The sequence below is a fragment of the Gastrolobium bilobum genome, unplaced genomic scaffold, assembly GCF_033153095.1.
Source record: "Gastrolobium bilobum isolate Gb01-03AN ecotype WA unplaced genomic scaffold, APGP_CSIRO_Gbil_v1 utg51235, whole genome shotgun sequence".
In the NCBI taxonomy this organism is placed as follows: domain Eukaryota; kingdom Viridiplantae; phylum Streptophyta; class Magnoliopsida; order Fabales; family Fabaceae; genus Gastrolobium; species Gastrolobium bilobum.
Genome location: NW_026896370.1, coordinates 70,828 through 90,267, shown reverse-complemented (window position 1 = coordinate 90,267; position 19,440 = coordinate 70,828). Strand labels below are relative to the sequence as shown.

The 19,440-nt window shown below is 39.1% G+C and overlaps 1 protein-coding gene across 1 annotated transcript; it reads right to left on the bottom strand.

Moving 5' to 3' along the window:
• Nucleotides 1-18,849: 18,849 nt before the first annotated feature.
• On the bottom strand, nucleotides 18,850-19,440 carry LOC133299400 (uncharacterized). Its single transcript, XM_061498855.1, has one exon. The coding sequence runs from the start codon at nucleotides 19,438-19,440 to the stop codon at nucleotides 18,850-18,852; it is 591 nt and encodes a 196-aa protein (XP_061354839.1).

The following is a 19,440-nucleotide window of genomic DNA, read 5'->3' as shown; positions in this document are numbered from 1 at the left end:
CATTTCTAGTTTAAAGATCTCACCCCACGTTTGGGGAATGCTTATTTCAGGGTCAGGTAGTGTTGAGACCTTAGGCGGCAGGAGGCCGGAGCTGAGTTAGATTGCTGTTATATTATGCTGCCATGATTGGATGCTGGATTTGCATGCTGCCTTTATGCTTATAGCTTCAGTTTATGCTTTGGAGTTTTATGTTGAGACTTGTTGTTTACTATGTTTATTTGGTGAGCATGGGGATTGTCCATGACACATAGTACAGATATGTCTTGTTTATGTTTTGAGTCTTTTGAGTTGTAATAATGTATCAGGATATTGTCCGGATTACTTGATGTAATGCCGTGATTTAGATACACACTTTATCTATATATTGAGGTATTTCAGTAGATGTCTTATTGCAATTTACATACAGGCGATATTTTATGAAATTGATTAAGTAATCAAGTTGGTAATTGATAATGACGTCATAATTGAAAAGAAAAAGAATATTCCGCATTTTTAATTAAGCACCGCTTAATACGATGTAATGTTAATATTCCGAGTATACACGGGGTGTTACATTTTAGATGTAATGTCCCACATCGGTTGGAGAGGGGAACGAAGCATGCCTTATAAGGGTGTGGATACCTCTTCTAGTGTAAGGCCTTTTGTGGGGTGTCCCAAGAAACAAAACCGTGAGCTCGACGGTGCTTGTGCGCGGGGCAAAGCGGACAATATCATGTTACAGGGTTTTGGGCTGTTACATTTGGTATCAGAGCCTGGCCCTGGACCGGTGTGTACAGCGGGGACGCTGTATTCCCAGTGGGGGAGGATGTAATGTCCCACATCGGTTGGAGAGGGGAACGAAGCATGCCTTATAAGGGTGTGGATACCTCTTCTAGTGTGAGGCCTTTTGTGGGGTGTCCCAAGAAACAAAACCGTGAGCTCGACGGTACTTGTGCGCGGGGCAAAGCGGACAATATCATGCTACAGGGTTTTGGGCTGTTACAAACAGCTTCCAAAGGAGAGTTCAAGGGGGATGTTTGGATTACAAATCCAATAATTACTTACAACCTCCTCCTATTCCATATAAGGAGCTGTCTGAATTGGAGAAAACGATGTTACAGCTTTTTAAAACCACCAATGACCATATCCAGACCACTGATGCTTTCATAAATAAGACAAGAGCCTATAATAAGAATCAAGATGCTTCCATCCGGAACTTGGAGAATCGGATAGGCCAATTGTCTAGGCAGCTTGCTGAGAGAAATCAAGGCCAATTTCCAAGTGACACCATAATCAACCCGAGGGAGCACTGCAATGCCATCACTACTAAGAGCGAAGATCTAGAAAAAGTGAAAGCTCCTACAAGCAGGAATGAGCAAACTCAAGAAGGCAAGGAAAAACCAAAAGAGCAACCTCCTGCAGTTCAAAAGAAGCAATGGAATTTCTCACGTTTTGAGAAACCTCCATATCCCATGAAGCTCAAGCAACATGAACAAAAAAAAAAGCAATTGTCTAAAATTTTAGATATTTTTAAGAAATTACAAATTAACATTCCTTTTGCAGAAGCTCTAGAGCAAATGCCTTCGTATGCCAAGTTCCTGAAAGAGACGTTATCCAAGAAGCGAAAGCTCACAGAGGATGAACCTGTTACACTAACAGAAGAGTGCAGTGCAATCATACAGAAAAACTTGCCTCCAAAGTTGAAGGATCCAGGGAGCTTCAATATTCCATGCACCATCGGCAAGACGACTATAGAAAAAGTCTTATGCGATCTTGGTGCCAGCATAAATGTGATGCCCCTCACCCTGATGAAGAAGCTAGGAATTGATGAAGTAAATCCAACGAGGATGAATGTTCAACTGGCCGACCGCTCAACAAAGTAAGCACATGGTATTGTGGAAGATATGCTCGTCAAGGTAAACAAATTTCTAATTCCGGTTGATTTTGCTATTCTTGACATTGATGAAGATGCCAATGTGCCTATGATCTTCAGGAGGCCATTCTTGGCAATCTAAGGAGTGCTAATCGATGTACCTAAGGGTGAGTTGATAATGCGCGTGGATGGAGAGCAAACAACATTCAAGGTACTTACAATTGAAGCTCTGTTACTTGCATCTCAACCTAAAGATCAAGTTAATTAAACTGCGGAGAAAAAGGTTGAGGAAGGGAACAAGAAGGAAGTCCATCAGCGGCATGAAGAAAGCAAGCTAAAGGCTAAGATGGAAAAGGTCAAGAGTAAGGAAAAACATGTGAAAACTAAGTTTAAAGTTCCTGAGAATCCCCCTTCCTCATCCACATGCATATGATCATGGAAGGACACAATACTGGACCAAGAAGATTGGGTCATCAATGGTAGCGTGCTTCCAACCACCATAATCACAAGGGTACGTCAGGCTCGTGACGTAAAACAAGCGTTAATTGGGAGGCAACCCAATAAGTTTTTCAATTTTTTATTTTATTTATTTATTTTATATTATTTTGTTAGGTTAATTTTATTTTTATTTGATTAAGAGATAGTGTATTTTAATTTAAGAATGTGAATGTGAAAATTTCATATGAGTGAAAAATTTGTGAGAAAAGTAAATAATTGTTCGCGCCTCATACTCCATATTGGCGTATGGTCCGCCAAAATCTAATGGCTTATGTGGATTCCACACCATCCTCGCTCGCACCTCTTATGCCAAAGTGGCGTATGATACACCAAAATCAAGTGGTTTGAATTATCTCCACCCGCGGCTCGTATGCCAAAGTGGCGTATGAAACACCACTTGGAAGGGCTTTTTGGGTGTGTGTGTCTAAGAGTAAGACATGGCACGCCAATTTGGCGTAAGAAACACCATCTACTCTAGTCTTCCATCTAGCTACCTTCCAAGGCCAAATCGAAACCCCAACTCCATAGCCCTTTTCATCTTCATCTCCTCCACCGGTGAACCAACAGCATCACCGTCCACCACCAAGGCCCACCGCCAGTCTCCTTTACACACACATCCCCACCACCGCCGGAAGCCATAATCCATCATTCCACCATCTCCTCTGCACACCCTTCTTCCTTTACTTCTTATTATTTTTTATTTATTCCGCAAACCCAGCCCACATCCTCCAACCCACAACCCCACCATCGTTCTTCAACCTCACCGGCCACAATACCCCAGCCACCAACACCCACCAAGCTTAACCACCGCACCAACACTCTTCCTCATCCTCAACAAACAAACTGGTGAGCCACCACCTTTTCCCCTCATCTCAACCAAGCCTCACAGCCTCCACCCTCTACCTTCCATCTTCAACAAAACCCAAACCAGATCGGACTACCAAAACCAAACCCACAAATCTATCTTCTTTCTTAGCCGCCAGCCAACCACCGTCAACCTCTCTTCATCACCTTTCTTTCTTCCAAACCACTCCCTCACTTCAATCACTGAAAACCATCAACCACACCACCCATTCTCCATCGTTCTCTTCTATTTATGACCACCATCACCGTCCCATCCTTCCCCACCGTGGAACCACCCACTCCCAAGACCAAATTGGTCCTCACCAAATTCAAGCCACCATCCACAAAACCACACCGTCCACCTTCGCCTCATTCCTCAACATCTCACAGCCTTCAATATCAACAAAGCATAACACGGACACCAATTCCATAGCCACCGCCCCATTAATTTTTCCAAAATGAAAAAAGACCTAGCCATTCTCTCCTCCTTCTATGCGCCACCTTGTGAGGTTTTCTCTCTGAAAACATCACTCTTCTAAACACATTTGCCTAGCCTCCTCTTTCATACATTGAGCGCATAGAAAGCCTCATTGTGGTGATCAATTGGTGGTTATACAAGAAGGAGTTCTTGCATCTAGACGCGGGTAGTGTGGATCAACGTTAGAGGGTTTGAACCCTTCAGACCTGACCTTGATCATCCTGAAGTTTCACGAACAAGGTATAATATACGTCTTAAAGCACGTATCTTGATATGCATGTGTGTTCCGCTAGCGAAAAATTTTGTTTTTCCCTATCACATGCCTCGACCTTCAAGGTCACTTTACTTTCAAGTGGTATCAGAGCCCGGTTGCTTTACTATCGGCGGGTGATGGTACCTTGTTTGTGAGAATGCTTTTCACGGTTAAAATTTCTTTAAAGAGTTAAAGATTCAATTTTTTACATATGGATTTTAATATACAATGCTTTAAATCGTTAAAGTTATCGTTTTTATGAACATGTTAATATGATTGCTATGTTCATGTATCCATATGTGTTCATGGTTATTTTTCTTTTTTTCTTTATGAAAGTTTTAAAAAGGAAACACATTTTGGAAAGGTAGAATTCGACCATGAAGGGTATTTTAAATACCTTGATTGTTTTCTTATTTTCTCCATGAATTGTATCATGATCAAGGCATGAAATTTTTTTCGAAAATTTGCATCATATACATATGTATATGGTTCGGCCATTAAGGTGTTTATGGCTACATGCATGGTTTAATTTTGTGTTCTTTGAGAAAGAGTCAGCAAAAATTGAATTATATTGATTGTTATATATAATTCGGCCAAATAAGGAATTAAGAAAATTTGAATTTGAATTTTTGTTTTGATGTTTAATTGTTAAATATCAAGACATATGTGAGAAGCATATTATATGGTAATATTTTGTACTTGTAAGTTGTCTAACATTTCCGGTGCAAAAAGGAAGGGGATGGTCATGGTGCCCGAAATTTAAATTTCGAATTTTAAATTAATGTGTAATTTTGCTCTATTTAATTAGAGTTGTAATTTGTTTTTTAAATTTTGTATTTTATGTTTGTCCCTCCAAAGATGTTTTGGAGTTTCTTTAATTATTTGTAATTAGAAAAATTAGGTTAGTGGCGTTTAGACGACAAGAAGCTGTGGCTTGAGAAGCAAGATGGACAAATGAGCGAGCACCATGACTATCTCAAAATAAAAATAGTTTTATTTGCATGTATGTTTTGTACGACTAGCGTGCATGAGATAATATATCGCGATATGTATGCTTTGTGGCTTAAGACGTCTAGTATGCATGAAATTGGACAAATCGCGTTTGTATGTATTATTATGCACGTCCAATTACGACTAGTGTAATCCGAAAGATGTTTGACATAGGATACGGCTAGCATGATAATAATACTAATGCGTTTGATGAGACCTAATAAACCCCTAAACAAAAGGAACCCTTAAAAGGAATAAATTATTAAGCATATGATTACCTCCTCTACATAGTGGTGCTCCACAACTCAGTTGGGACCCACTGCTTCGTTGAGTAAGAGTAGTATTAGAAGTGTAAGACACTTAGGGTGTTGGTTAGTGCTTAATTGAGGCATAAGTTGCAGGCTCAGCCGGGCTTATGTGCTTAGGGTAATGATGCTAGGTTGGTTGCATGAGATGCACCACTAAGTGACAAAGAGTTGTTAACTTAATGTTAAGAGAGGGTATGTGATACTGTTGATAAGGATCAACCCATTATTTAAATTAATCTTGCGGTCACAGACGGGGGTTAAAATAAGTAATCGCACTCTTAATCTCACTAAGGTAAAATCTAAAAGTAGATTAACCCTAAAGTCAATTGGTAAGGGTCATTGACTTAGATAAAATAGTGGGAGAGGCAAATTATTTAAAGTCTTTAATAATTTGTTATTTACTACATGTTCATATATTAATTAAAATTATCTTTACATCGTTTCAGTTTTAGTATGACTAATCCACTGTCACTGCGCTCAATACTCGAAACGAACAAACTGACCGGTTCAAATTTCGTGGACTGGTATCGGAACTTGAGAATTGTTCTTAGGGCCGAAAAGATAGCTTACGTTCTAGATGCTACATTACCCGTAGCTCCTAAGGATGGGGAAAATGGGTTCGCGGAATTTGATTTCGAGGCCCACCAACAGCACATGGATGACAATGTATTGGCAGTCTGCATTATGTTGGCATCCATGTCGCCTGAACTGCAAAGGTAGCATGAGCATATGGATGCTCCCTCTATTATCCTGCATCTCAAGGAGTTGTATGATATTAAAGGCAGGCATGAAAGGTATGAGGCCTCTAGAGAATTGTTCTCTTGTAGGTTGTCTGAGAGCATGTCTGTGAGCAGTCATGTTCTTAAGATGATCGGACTCATTGAGAAGCTAGGAAATCTAGGCTTCGTCATGGATGTCGAACTAAGTAATGACTTAGTCCTCACCTCACTTCCTCCTTCCTTCAGTCAATTCATTATGAATTACAACATGCATGGGATGCAAGTGAGCTTGCTTGAATTGTTAAGTATGTTAACAACTGCTGAAGTGTCTATCAAGAAGGATAGGACACAAGCTCTTCTGATTGGTGGGCCTAGAAAGGCCAAGGGTAAGGGCAAGGAGCCTGCAAAAGGTGACCCCCTTAAACCCAAAGGAAAATCCAAGAAGAAGAAAGGCAAAAAGAAGGGTAAAAAGGCATCCAAGGACAAGGGCGATGTTGAGTGCTTCCATTGTGGCAAGAAAGGCCATTGGAAGAGGAATTGTCCAGACTACCTGAAGAGTGTGAAGGACAAGAAGCATGGTGATGCTTCTACCTCAGGTATTTACATGATTGAGATAAACTATTCTTGTGCTAATCCGACCTCATGGGTATTGGATGCCGGTTGTGGTTCTCACATTTGCAATTCGTTGCAGGTGCTAAGGAGCCCTAGGAGATTGGAGAAGAACGAGGTGGACCTCCGCGTTGGAAATGGGGCAAGAGTTGCTGCTCATGCTATTGGAGATGCCGACCTCATTTTGCCTACAGGCCTTTTATTACATTTGAATAATTGTCTTTATGTTCCAAACATTTCTAGAAACATAATTTATATTTCTTGTTTAGAACAAGATGGTTTTACTTTTAGTATTAAGAATGGTACATTTTCTATCATTTTGAATGATATTGTTTATGGTACTACTTCTTTAACAAATGGATTGTATGTTCTGGAAATGGGAACTGAAGTTCTCAATATAGCTGTGAAACGACCTAGGATAGATAATCAATCTTATCTTTGGCATTGTAGACTAAGGCACATAAACGAAACAAGATTGTCTAGGATGCATGCAAATGGATACCTAGATTCCATGGATTTGGAATCATATGGACAATGTGAATCTTGTCTAGCTGGGAAAATGACTTGTGACAAACCCAAAGGGCTTGAGAGTCATAGGGCTAGTGAGTTATTAGAACTCATTCACACTGATGTTTGTGGGCCAATGTCTATAGAGGCTAGAGGAGGATACTCCTATTTTATCACCTTTACTAATGACAAATCAAGATTTGGGTACGTGTACCTAATGAGATATAAATCCGAAGCCTTTGAAAAGTTCAAGGAGTTTAAGAATGAAGTAGAGAAATAGCGTGGCAAGATGATTAAGACATTACGATCAGATCATGGTGGTGAATATCTGAGCCATGAGTTTCAGGATTATCTGAGAGAAAATGGAATCCTCTCGCAGTTTACTGCACCTTACACATCACACCAAAATGGTGTCTCCGAAAGGAGAAACAGGACCTTGTTAGACATGGTCAGGTCTATGATGAGTGAGACTCAACTTCCAAAATCGTTTTGGGGATATGCCTTAGACACATCGGCATACCTTCTAAATAGGGTACCGTCTAAATCTGTTCAGACCACACCATATGAGATATGGAATGGTAAGAGACCCAGCCTGAGTTACCTCAGGGTATGGGGATCGCTAGCTTATGTCAAATCGTTGGCATCAGACAAGCTTAGTGCTAAGAGTACTAAATGTCTATTTGTGGGGTATCCCAAAGGTACTAAGGGATACTACTTTTACTCCATGGATGAACACAGGGTGTTTGTGTCAAAGAATGTTGAGTTCCTTGAGAAGGATTTGATCTCTCAAGGAGCCAGTGGGAGTAAGATTGATCTTGAAGAAGTTCAAGAACCACATGAACAGATTGAGGAACACGAGTCTGCTCCGCAGGCGACGTTCTCCAATGGAGAAGTAAACACACAACTCCGTAGGTCAACGAGGGTCATCCATCCACCTGAGAGGTATGGGTTTGTGATTGAGAATCAGCAAACCGTCGAGGATGATGAACCAAGTAACTACGAAGAGGCAGTCAAGGATGTTGACTCTTCTAGATGGCTTGAAGCCATGGAATCTGAAACGGATTCGATGTATCAAAACAAGGTATGGACCTTGGTTCCTAAACCGCAAGGAATAGTTCCTATCGGTAACAAATGGGTCTTTAAAAGAAAGACTGATGCAGATGGCATCGTTCAGACCTACAAAGCTAGGTTGGTTGCGAAAGGGTATCGTCAAAGAGAAGAAGTTGACTATGATGAGACTTTCTCACCGGTTGCCATGATCAAATCTATTAGGATCATGCTTGCGATAGCGGCATATCACGACTATGAAATTTGGCAAATGGATGTCAAGACCGCCTTCTTGAATGGGTTCTTGAAGGAGGAAGTGTACATGACACAACTTGAAGGGTTTGAAATCAAAGATCAGGAGCATATGGTATGCAAATTACAAAGGTCGATATATGGGCTAAAACAAGCATCAAGGAGTTGGAATATTCATTTTGATGAAGTGGCTAAGAGTAACGGTTTTATCAAGAACGAGGATGAACCTTGTGTTTACAAGAAGGTTAGTGGGAGTAATTTCGTCTTCCTAGTACTTTATGTAGATGACATATTGTTGATTGGAAATGACATTCCCACATTACAAATAACGAAAGAGTGGCTTTCAAAAAGCTTCACCATGAATGATTTGGGAGAAGCGGCCTTTATACTTGGTATTAAGATCTATAGAGATAGATCCAAGAGGCTGCTGGATTTATCTCAATCCACGTATGTTGACAAAATGTTAAAAAAGGTTTAGCATGGAAGGGTCGAAAAGGGATTTTCTTCCTGCCAGTCATGGGGTACATCTTTCAAAGGCTATGTGTCCTAAGTCACAGCCTGAGAAGGATCGCATGAGTGGAATTCCATACGCTTCGGCTATTGGATCAATCATGTATGCCATGATATGTACGAGACCAGATGTTTTGTATGCTCTGAGCATTACGAGCAGATACCAGTCTGACCCTGGAGAGGGTCACTGGACAGCAGTCAAGACCATCCTTAAGTACTTAAGAAGAACTAAGGATGCGTTTCTGGTCTATGGTGGGGTTGATGAGCTAACAATGAAAGGGTTCACTGATGCCAGCTTTCAGAGTGACAAAGATGACTGCAAGTCACAGTCAGGGTTCATATTCACCTTAAATGGTGGGGCAGTACCTTGGAAGAGTTCCAAGCAGGAGACAACAGCAGATTCAACGACAGAAGCTGAATACATAGCTGCTTCAAAAGCTGCTAAGGAGGCCGTGTAGATCAAGAAGTTCATATCTGAACTAAGGGTGGTTCCAAGCGTGGATGAGCCCATACAGTTGCTTTGCGATAACATAGGAGCCATTGCGCAGTCAAAGGAACCTAGGTCTCATCAAAGATCTAAACACGTGCTCCGCAGATATCACCTGATTAGAGAAATCATTGATAGAATGGATGTAAAGATGGATTATGTTCCCACAGATGATAACCTGGTCGATTCTCTGACAAAGGCTGTTTCTCAGAGAAAACATGATAGTCATTATGAGGCTTTGGGTATACGACTTAGGTCTGATTGACTCTAGGCCAAGTGGGAGCTTGTTAGTATATGGGTGTCCTAGAGACAATATTTTGATTAAATAAGGACATTAAATGTAGACCTTTATTGTCGCAAATAAATAATAAGCACTCTTTATCCTGTTTCATATTATGTCTCGATATTATTGTTAATATATATTATGAATAAACTGGATAAACCCCTTGGAATAGAACAGGTATCTCTTGAGTATTTGTGATGAGATCACAATCATGAGGATTCAAGGATACCACACGTTTATTTCTAATTTTATGTTCCTAGTCTAGAGACACTGAGAATGGGGATCAGTGATCTCGGATAAGACTAGCACGACTTATCTACTTGTATACTGATACAAGGTAAAGACCTCATGTGCTACAGATATGAAGATGTCTTAGCTAAAGTCGTGGGTGGACCAATAAGGGTATAGCTCGCACTGAACAGACCCACAAAGAGACTCTATGAGGAAATCTCATAGAGAGTGTCATTAGAGTAGTCTCTTTATATTTGGGTATGTCTTTCTTTAGACCAGAAGTTATTACCTAGACTGTGTTCTAGAAGGCATGCTTTGACTGTATACCTCGTCTTCCTGAAACATGGAGACTCATAGGTATACTGTTGGGCTTGTCCTGAAAGAGAACAGGGTTAGGGTGATAAGTTAAAGGAATTCGTCAAATCTCTGTGAGAGATTAGGTTATCTGTAAACCGGAGAAATCAGGATGACATTTACAGGGACTCGGGAATCTATGCATAGTAAAAGAGATCGTGAGATGATCTGCCTTTAGAGTCAGTAAATTGAAGATTCCCTATTTCGAATAAAGCTTACCCTAAACTGCAAGGGTTGATACATTTCCTTACCCTAGGTTAATGGGAAGGTAACCGAGATGAAGGGAAATACATACGGCAACCAAATATGTGTAATAGGATGATCAAGTCATTAATCTAACTAGTTTTGGGGCAACAAAGCATTGCTAGTGCTCTGTGTTGTCATTAGATGGGTTGTGGGCTTATTGGGCCCAAACCCATTTATGTCAGTGGCTATGTTGGACCTAATGGGTCACACGCTAACACCTAATTGTCTAGATGAACTAGCATTAAAGGTAATGGGCCTAATAATGGTCATTAGTCCAAGAAGTAGTTTGGAAGTCCACCTTGAGGGTGGAGGGCGCATGGATCACAGTAATGGGCTTGGATAGTCCAAGACACTACTACTTAATTTCATTGGTTAAATTAATTATCAAACATTTAAATTTTGAATTTTGAATTTGAAATTTGAAATTTAAATGTTTGATAATTAATTTAACCAATTAAATTAATTAGTAGTGTCTTGGACTATCCAAGCTCATTACTGTGATCCATGCGCCCTCCACCCTCAAGGTGGACTTCCAAACTACTTCTTGGACTAATGACCATTATTAGGCCCAATACCTTTAATGCTAGTTCATCTAGACAATTAGGTGTTAGTGTGTGGCCCATTAGGTCCAACATAGCCACTGACATAAATGGGTTTGGGCCCAATAAGCCCACAATCCATCTAATGACAACACAGAGCATTAGCAATGCTTTGTTGCCCCAGAACTAGTTAGATTAATGACTTGATCATCCTATTACACATATTTGGTTGCCGTATGTATTTTCCTTCGTCTCGGTTACCTTCCCATTAACCTAGGGTAAGGAAATGTATCAACCCTTGCGGTTTAGGGTAAGCTTTATTCAAAATAGGGAATCTTCAATTTACTGACTCTAAAGGCAGATCATCTCATGATCTCTTTTACTATGCATAGATTCCCAAGTCCCTGTAAATGTCATCCCGATTTCTCCGGTTTACAGATAACCTAATCTCTCACAGAGATTTGACGAATTCCTTCAACTTATCACCCTAGCCCTGTGCTCTTTCAGGATAAGCCCAACAGTATACCTATGAGTCTCCATGTTTCAGGCAGACGAGGTATACAATCAAAGCATGCCTTCTAGAACACAGTCTAGGTAATAACTTCTGGTATAAGGAAAGACATACCCAAATATAAAGAGACTACTCTAATGATACTCTCTGTGAGATTTCCTCATAGAGTCTCTTTGTGGGTCTGTTCAGTGCGAGCTATACCCTTATAGGTCCACCCACGACTTTAGCTAAGACATCTCTATATCTGTAGCACATGAGGTCTTTACCTTGTATCTGTATACAAGTAGATAAGTCGTGCTAGTCTTATCCGAGATCACTGATCCCCATTCTCAGTGTCTCTAGACTAGGAACATAAAATTAGAAATAAACGTGCGGTATCCTTGAATCCTCATGATTGTGATCTTATCACAAATACTCAAGAGATACCCGTTCTATTCCAAGGGGTTTATCCAGTTTATTCATAATATATATTAACAATAATATCGAGACATAATGTGAAACAGGATAAAGAGTGCTTATTATTTATTTACGACAATAAAGGTCTACATTTAATGTCCTTATTTAATCAAAAGATTGTCTCTAGGACACCCATATACTAACACAAAGAACCATCACTAAGACCCCAATTTTGTTTCTCCCTGAACATGAATAAAGATAAGGTGTGTTTTCCACTTTCTTTTTTTTTCATGATTTTTGGAGTTTTGGAATCCGTGGTTTCTATCTAGTTTTTAATTGTGAATAATGCATGTTTTTAAATAAAGATTAAATTGGGGATTTAGATGCATTCGTAATGACCGAATAAAGGTACAAGGTTATTGATAGCATATGAATTTGAGTTGTTTTAACTTGATATCCAACTGAGCATGTGACATCTCATACATAGTCACTGTACCTATCTCATGTTGACTTGTTGAATAATCACATCATGTTGCTTTCAGTTATTCTATGGTCTTTTGCTGAGTATTATGGGAACATAACTTGCTGTACCTTGGTATTTGGTGTGCATCACTTGTGAACTTGTGCTTAATCATATGTTGCCTTTGATTATCTATCATTAAGTTGCATATGGAAAGTTAGCTTAATATTTAAGCTGAATAAACTTCTATTGACTACTAGTTGTCTTGTTGTGTTCATTTTATTATGTGATGCTTATCATCCATGAAGATCATATGACATAATTTCTTATGCATTAGACATTGCATTGATATTCAATTGCACTAGTCTGTGCGCATGACCACACCATGTTCTGATATTGTCATATGATTATTGTTGTGAGAGACATGCATCTTTTGTGAAATAAAATAAGAAATAAAATATGGGAATTGGTGGTGATATGATATACTATCTGTTGCTAGTTGGTGACTGATATCTATGGTTTGATGCTTGATATAATCATATGATGTGCATAAGTTGTTCACCTGAGACTGATTAGACTGATGTGATTTATTGTTCACAATAAATCTGGGAATTGGTTGGTATGCCTCTGATACTTCCATGCTAAAATTTTTATGTCATTGGGACTTTTCAGATTTTCAGAGTACAACTACAAGGCAAAAGAAGCCAAAGGCAGCAGGAGATGATACCACCACTAATGAGAGACTTCTAACTGAGCATCACACATTTTCTCATGTCACCATCTCTTTTTCATTTTCTAGATTAGATTTTATTTTATTTTTCTCTTCGTACTGTATGCAGATATATACTTTTATTTTGATAATTTCTGTTGATATTCTCCTATTATCAGTATCTTATTTTAATCTAGATGTGTGTTCTTAGTTTGCAGAATCCTTTGGTTTAGTATTATTGTTGAGGACAACAATGTTTTAAATCTGGAAATTGGTTGCATATTATGCTTGGACTGAAAAATATACACAGATGAATATATATGCTCAGTAGAAATTTTCAAATTCAGGGGAGATATCTCAAACCTTTGAAAAAAAAGAATTTTATTTTTATTTTTATTTTTTATTATATTTTTTATTTTATTTCTTAGTTTTTTGTTTTCTATTCTACTGGTACTAGTGTCTTTGAATGTTTTTCCAAAGTAGCATGAGTTGAATTGGTTAATAAATGTGAATAAACTCTATGAGGCACAAGTGAAACTGTGAGAATTCAAAATAAATTCTTCTATCATGACATTGCATTGAATATTATCTAGAGAATATGACTGCTCATTTTTGTGATTTTCTTTTTGAGAATTTTTAGATAAAGCTTTGATGTGAAAATTAGGAATTAGATTCTAGATTGACGTCACAGCCTGTGAGATTTGAGCCTATACAATAATTTTCTTTTGAGAGACCTCACTGTAGTGGCACTCTAGAAATTGATCTGTTTCTCTGTGATGCATGCATGAGTTAAAATGATAAAGGCATTTTTGTTCTTGTTAACCACTTGACCAAATAGCCACCTGAATTTTTTTTTCTCCATTGCAAACCCCTTCGAGCCTTAGACTAATTTTTTGTTCAATTTTCTATAAATTACTTAGCTTATATTACTTAGCTTTGATGGAGGTTTCCCTCTTTTAGCTTGATCAAAAGTTGGGCATTGATTTCCCATGATAGGGATAAGGGTGACCTGTCCTCTCTGTACTAATTTTCGAGGATGATCTTCTAACCTTCAGGCACACCAACTTATTTGTCTACTCTGATGTATGTCGCACTGTCCTTGGGCTGCTTTGTTGTGCACACTGCAGTGTCCTTTTCTGCTTTGTCACATGCTGCAGTGTCTTTTTTTGCTTTGTCGTGCGTTGCAGTGTCCTTTTTGCTGCTTTTCAGATGTGTCTGCAAAGAGTAAAACGAACGGTTAATGAAATCAAAAATGTCAAAGTAATCGACAACTCACTTTTAGTCTCTTTCGTTTCCTTTCTTCTCTCATTTTACACGCTAGTAGTCGTCTCCTCCAGCAAATCAACATTTATCGAATTTGACTAATAATTATAACAAAACATACCAAAAAGAGGTGGAACGACTAGCGTTTAGCACTGAACAATGAATCAGATGGGAACAAAATTTTATCCCATCAAATACCCAAAACTTAACTATTATTCGTTCCCGAACAACCCTCTTTTCCGCTAATCAATTTATTTATCTAGAAGCAGTCTAACAAACACACATTAGAAATCAAGGAACAATATTCACACTAAAAACATATTCATGTCACAGTTCACAAAGTCAAGAAAGATTTTAATCCAAGTCATGCAAGGTTATTGATCCATATCTCGCCAATCACTCATGGGTACTGTTTTCACTTATTGTTCCAAAAGACTGGTAGTTCCTTGAACTTGGATTGCTGCTGCTTTCCTATGAATCACTTTTTTTCAATCAAAGGGACTTTTAGGGTTTGTATCAGGGCTTAAGCTCGGGTGGATACGTTTGGGGAATGGTTGACTTGGGATAGGGACCGACTGATCTTTCTTTTTCTATGAACATCTTCTTGTGGATTGTTGGGAATGCTTTTGTTTTTTACTGCCTTTCTCTTTCCCTTTTTGGGGAGCATATTCCTTTTTCTTTCTTTGTTAGCAGTTGATCTTGTTGTTTTTGACTTGTGACGTTCCTTCAAAGTCTTTGGACTTTTCTTTGTTGATGTTCATTTCAATTTTTTCTCCTTGTCGTTCCTTATCTTGATGGATGGAATAATTGTTGGTGGGGGATGATTTTGCATGATTGTTATGGCCCAGATGGAGGTGACTATGGAAGTGATGTGTAGGTTGGTTGTTTGGCTCAAGCTTGATTGAATGAAGGCCCTTACCCCTTTAAAGTTCTGAAGTGGTTCTGCAGTACTAACAACATTAACACAAATTCAGGAATGATAAATAAAGTTTTCTGGAACGCTCTCTCAGAGAAATTTAGAGTGTTTGGCTTTTCGTTCCTTACTTTTAAAAGCACTCGGATCAAAACCTTAACAGTTCTAAAGATCAAAATGTAACATTTCACTTTCTTCCTTTTTTCAAGAGTTTTGTTTCCGAGTTAAAAAAGCTACTTAACCCTAAAATACTTTGTTTTCCTTTTTCTAACAGATAAGCAATCATTAACAAAAGAACTATGTAAGGAATAACATCAAAGTATGGTATTTCATTCAAACAACACATTTTCACAAACTAAAATAGCAAACAAACTTGAAATCTTGAAAAGTCAAAATGCAGGAAAATTAAAATTGGTGCAGAAATTTAAAAGATTGTGGAAAGAAAAGAGAGTATAATTGGTGTCTCTTTGTTGTCCTCTTCGTTTCCTTCTTTCTTCTCCTTTCTCTTTCTTGTGCTTCTCGGAACTGCCTCCCTCTTCAGCTATGGCTTGTTGTCTCACTTCTTCTTTTATGAGCGACAACTTCTTCAATTTGACCATTATGCTCCTCACTTCAGCAGTAGGGATTCACTTTTCCAGCTCAGTCATCAAGTCAGACATCATATCAATGTTGTTGTTCACATGCTTCCACAATGTGTTCTTCTCCCAAATTTCATCTTTGATGTGTTGTTCTATCGCCTTTATCCTTAGGCTTATCTCTTTGTAGAACTCAATTAGTTATTTTTTGAGTGCTCTCAGCTCTTTACCAGCGGTCTCCCTTTCCTTCTTTTCATCTACATGTTTGTCAAGAAGCGTCTGAAGGGCTCTTCCAGCCTTGGTTATCTGCACATTTTTCATACCTTTGATATTTGTAAGAGCTTCACGGATTTCGCGCAAGATTGCCTCTAAATCCATCATGTTTAATCTTGTAGGTTGAGCTTGAGGCTGAGGTTGTTGTTCTGCTATTGATATGATTCCTTGAAGCAGTTCCTCATCCTTCTTCTTCTACTGTTCCTGAAATTGATTAAAAGAGGAAGAAAGATTGTTAACAACATCCCTCAACAATCCACTGTCCGCAGACGTTTGATCCGACTACCCCTGTAGGGCATTGGCCTGTTGAAGGGTTGAGGAAGATAGTAGCTTCTCAAGCCTACTCCCAAACATTTTGCCAAGGGCTCCCAAGTTCATTTTCGATGCATTTGTATAGCTGAGGGGTATGGCTTGCACCGGGTCATTAATTTTCTGTGTCTGTTATAGGGCTCCTATTTCTTTGGAATCAATATTTTGGTTGTCAGTAGCTAAGGTTTAAGGTTGAATTTTTGTGGTGATAGGAGGTGATGTTGAAATAGGTTGTGGAATGGATATAGTATGGGGTTCATCGGCAGTTGCCGACATACATTGAGCTGGTTCAGGTGTAGGGATGAATTGTGTTGTAGTTGTTAGAGATGGACGAATTGCTGTTTCATCCTCTGGAAGTATAGGGGCATGAGTAGGTTGTATGTAACATTCAAGAAGCCATCTAATATGAAAGAATCTGACTCTAAGGTTACTATAAGCAAGACTTCTTCCTAGAAGAATAAAGACATGAATTTTCAAGTGAAACAATCTGATGATAAATTTAAGAAATCTGGGAATCAGAAGAGTGGTGATGTTGAGAGATCTTCGGTACCCAAGTGCGACAAGTGTAGGAAGAATCATGTGAGCCCTTATTGGCGGGGTTAAAATGTGTGCTATAGGTGCAGTCCAGGCCATTTCGCTAAGGAGTGTCCTTAGAGTGGAGGATAGATTTCTTCTATGTAGATAGTTTTAGGACCTTCAGTTGCAGGTCGAGGTTATACCTTGGAACCCCAACATTCTGAGAAGACACCGGATATGATTAACGGTAAGATTGTGTAAATGACTGTGATGTTATGAGTACTTTTACTCTGATGAAAGGTAAGAAGATGAAAATGGTGGGTTTGGGAACCAAATGGTAAACCTCTAGGGTTAGATTATGGCTAGAAACCATAAAAAAGTGAAGAGTAATTGTGTAAAGAAAAAAGATATCATGCTTTAATTATACTTGAATGTATGTTAACATCTAGAGGCAAAGAATAAAAGACTTTTGCATTGTCATGTGAAATTGATTGTTTATGTGCACTTAGGTTACATGAATGTCAATCTAGGTTAGTGATGGGGTTTGCAAGTGAATGAGGAATTCTCTAATTTACAGAATTGTCAAATATGGGGCTTTCTTTAAAGGAATGATCTCTAAAAGTGATGATTCTTGAGAGTACCTGATTGAACCCTCCTTAAAAGAAATGAATTCTTTTTTTTTTTTGGAAAATTACAAGATAATAAAGACACTACCTAACTACTCTGGGACTTTCAAAACCCAGTTTGTCCTTCGTGACTAGATCAATGCACCCACATGGTGTTGAAAAATTAATGACAATATCCCTCCTAACAGCTAGAGTTTGCTGGGCCATCCAATCAGCCACCATATTCCCCTCTCTTAGCGTATGACTAAGAAGAATGTTTCAGTTCCTATTTAGCATTTCTTTTACCTGCATTCCAATGGGGGCAAGCGGATGATCCCCCATATCTTCGGGCTCTATCAAGTCCATCACCTGAGATGAGTCTCCTTCTAAAATGATGTTTGTAAAGCCCCTCTCCCAAGCTATTTTAACCCAATTAGGCATCCCCATAACTCGGCTCTGAAGGCATGACCTTGGCCAAGGAAATCCCATCCCAGTTTATCATATACTTTCTCAAGGTCAACTTTGACAGCCATCCATCCTTTTTCCCCTTTCTTGGACCTCATTGAGTGGATAATTTCTTGTGCAATGATGATATTATCTGAGCTATGTCTCCCTTTCACGAAACTGCACTGATTTGGCATAATCAAGTGATTCATGTGGTTTCTGAGTCTATTAGAGATTACCTTAGTAATAGTTTTGTAGATTACGTTGCATAGACTGATAGGCCTGAGTTGTCTCACTGAATCTGGGCACTCCACCTTAGGAATGAGACACAATAAGGTTTGATTGATGGATATGATACTTTCAGGATTACTAAAAGCTTTCCTAACCACTTCACAAACAGCCTTGCCAACCTTATCCCATTGGGACTGAAAGAAGATTGCACTTAGCCCATCCGCGCCAGGGGCCTTATAGCTACCAAATTGATATATCACCCTTTTGATTTCCTCCCCTGATGGGATATTAGATAACCCCTGAAGTCTTTGGCTGCGCAGTTTGGGGAAGGTCCCTTTAACAGGGAAAGTTAATTTGCATCTTCTCTCTTCAGTATACAGGTCCTCAAAATAACTCGAGATCATATTGACCAGTAACTCAGGTTCTCCTATCCAATTCCCATTAATATCCATCAATGAGTCAATTCTGCTAGCTCTTCTCCTTGCAACAGTTGTGGAATGGAAAAACTTAGAATTCCTATCTCCAAACTTCAGCTACTTACATCTAGATCTTTGGAACCAAAGGATTTCCTCCCTGAGGTAAATTTCATTCAATTCCTTCCACAGGTTTCTCTGGATATCTTCGAGATCTGAATCATGTTACCTACTCAATCTTTCATCTATGCCTCTGATTCTGGCATGTAGATGAAATTTCCTTCGGTTGGCTTCTTTGTACGTTTCATTATGCCAATTTGAGGCTTCAACCTTAAATTTTTCACAAGCCTCTTTCCAGACAGCTGCTTCCCCCCAGCAACTATTTATAATCCCATAGAACAATTCACAAGTTAGCCAAGAAGCCATAAACCTGAATGGTTTAATGCTATTGGTTCCCTTGGGAGGAGTACCACTAAGGAGGATTAACGGTCGATGATCAGAGCTATAGAAAGGGAGGTGGGATAAAAACCTGTTTGGGAATCGAAGATTCCAATTCTCATTGCTGCATGCTCTATCCAATCTCTCAGCCAGCTTTCCCCTCTTCCAGGTATATCTGGGCCCTTTAAAACCGATATCAGATAGATTGCATTCTTCCAGACAATTGCGGAATTCTGTCATGGAAGTCCAGTGGGGTTCAACACCCCCATTCTTCTCCTCCGCCTTAAGGTAGGCATTAAATTCCCCCATGGCTAGCCAGGCATCGTATCTTCCTATGCTAAGCTCTTGCAAATTCTCCCATAGAGTTCTTCTTTCCAT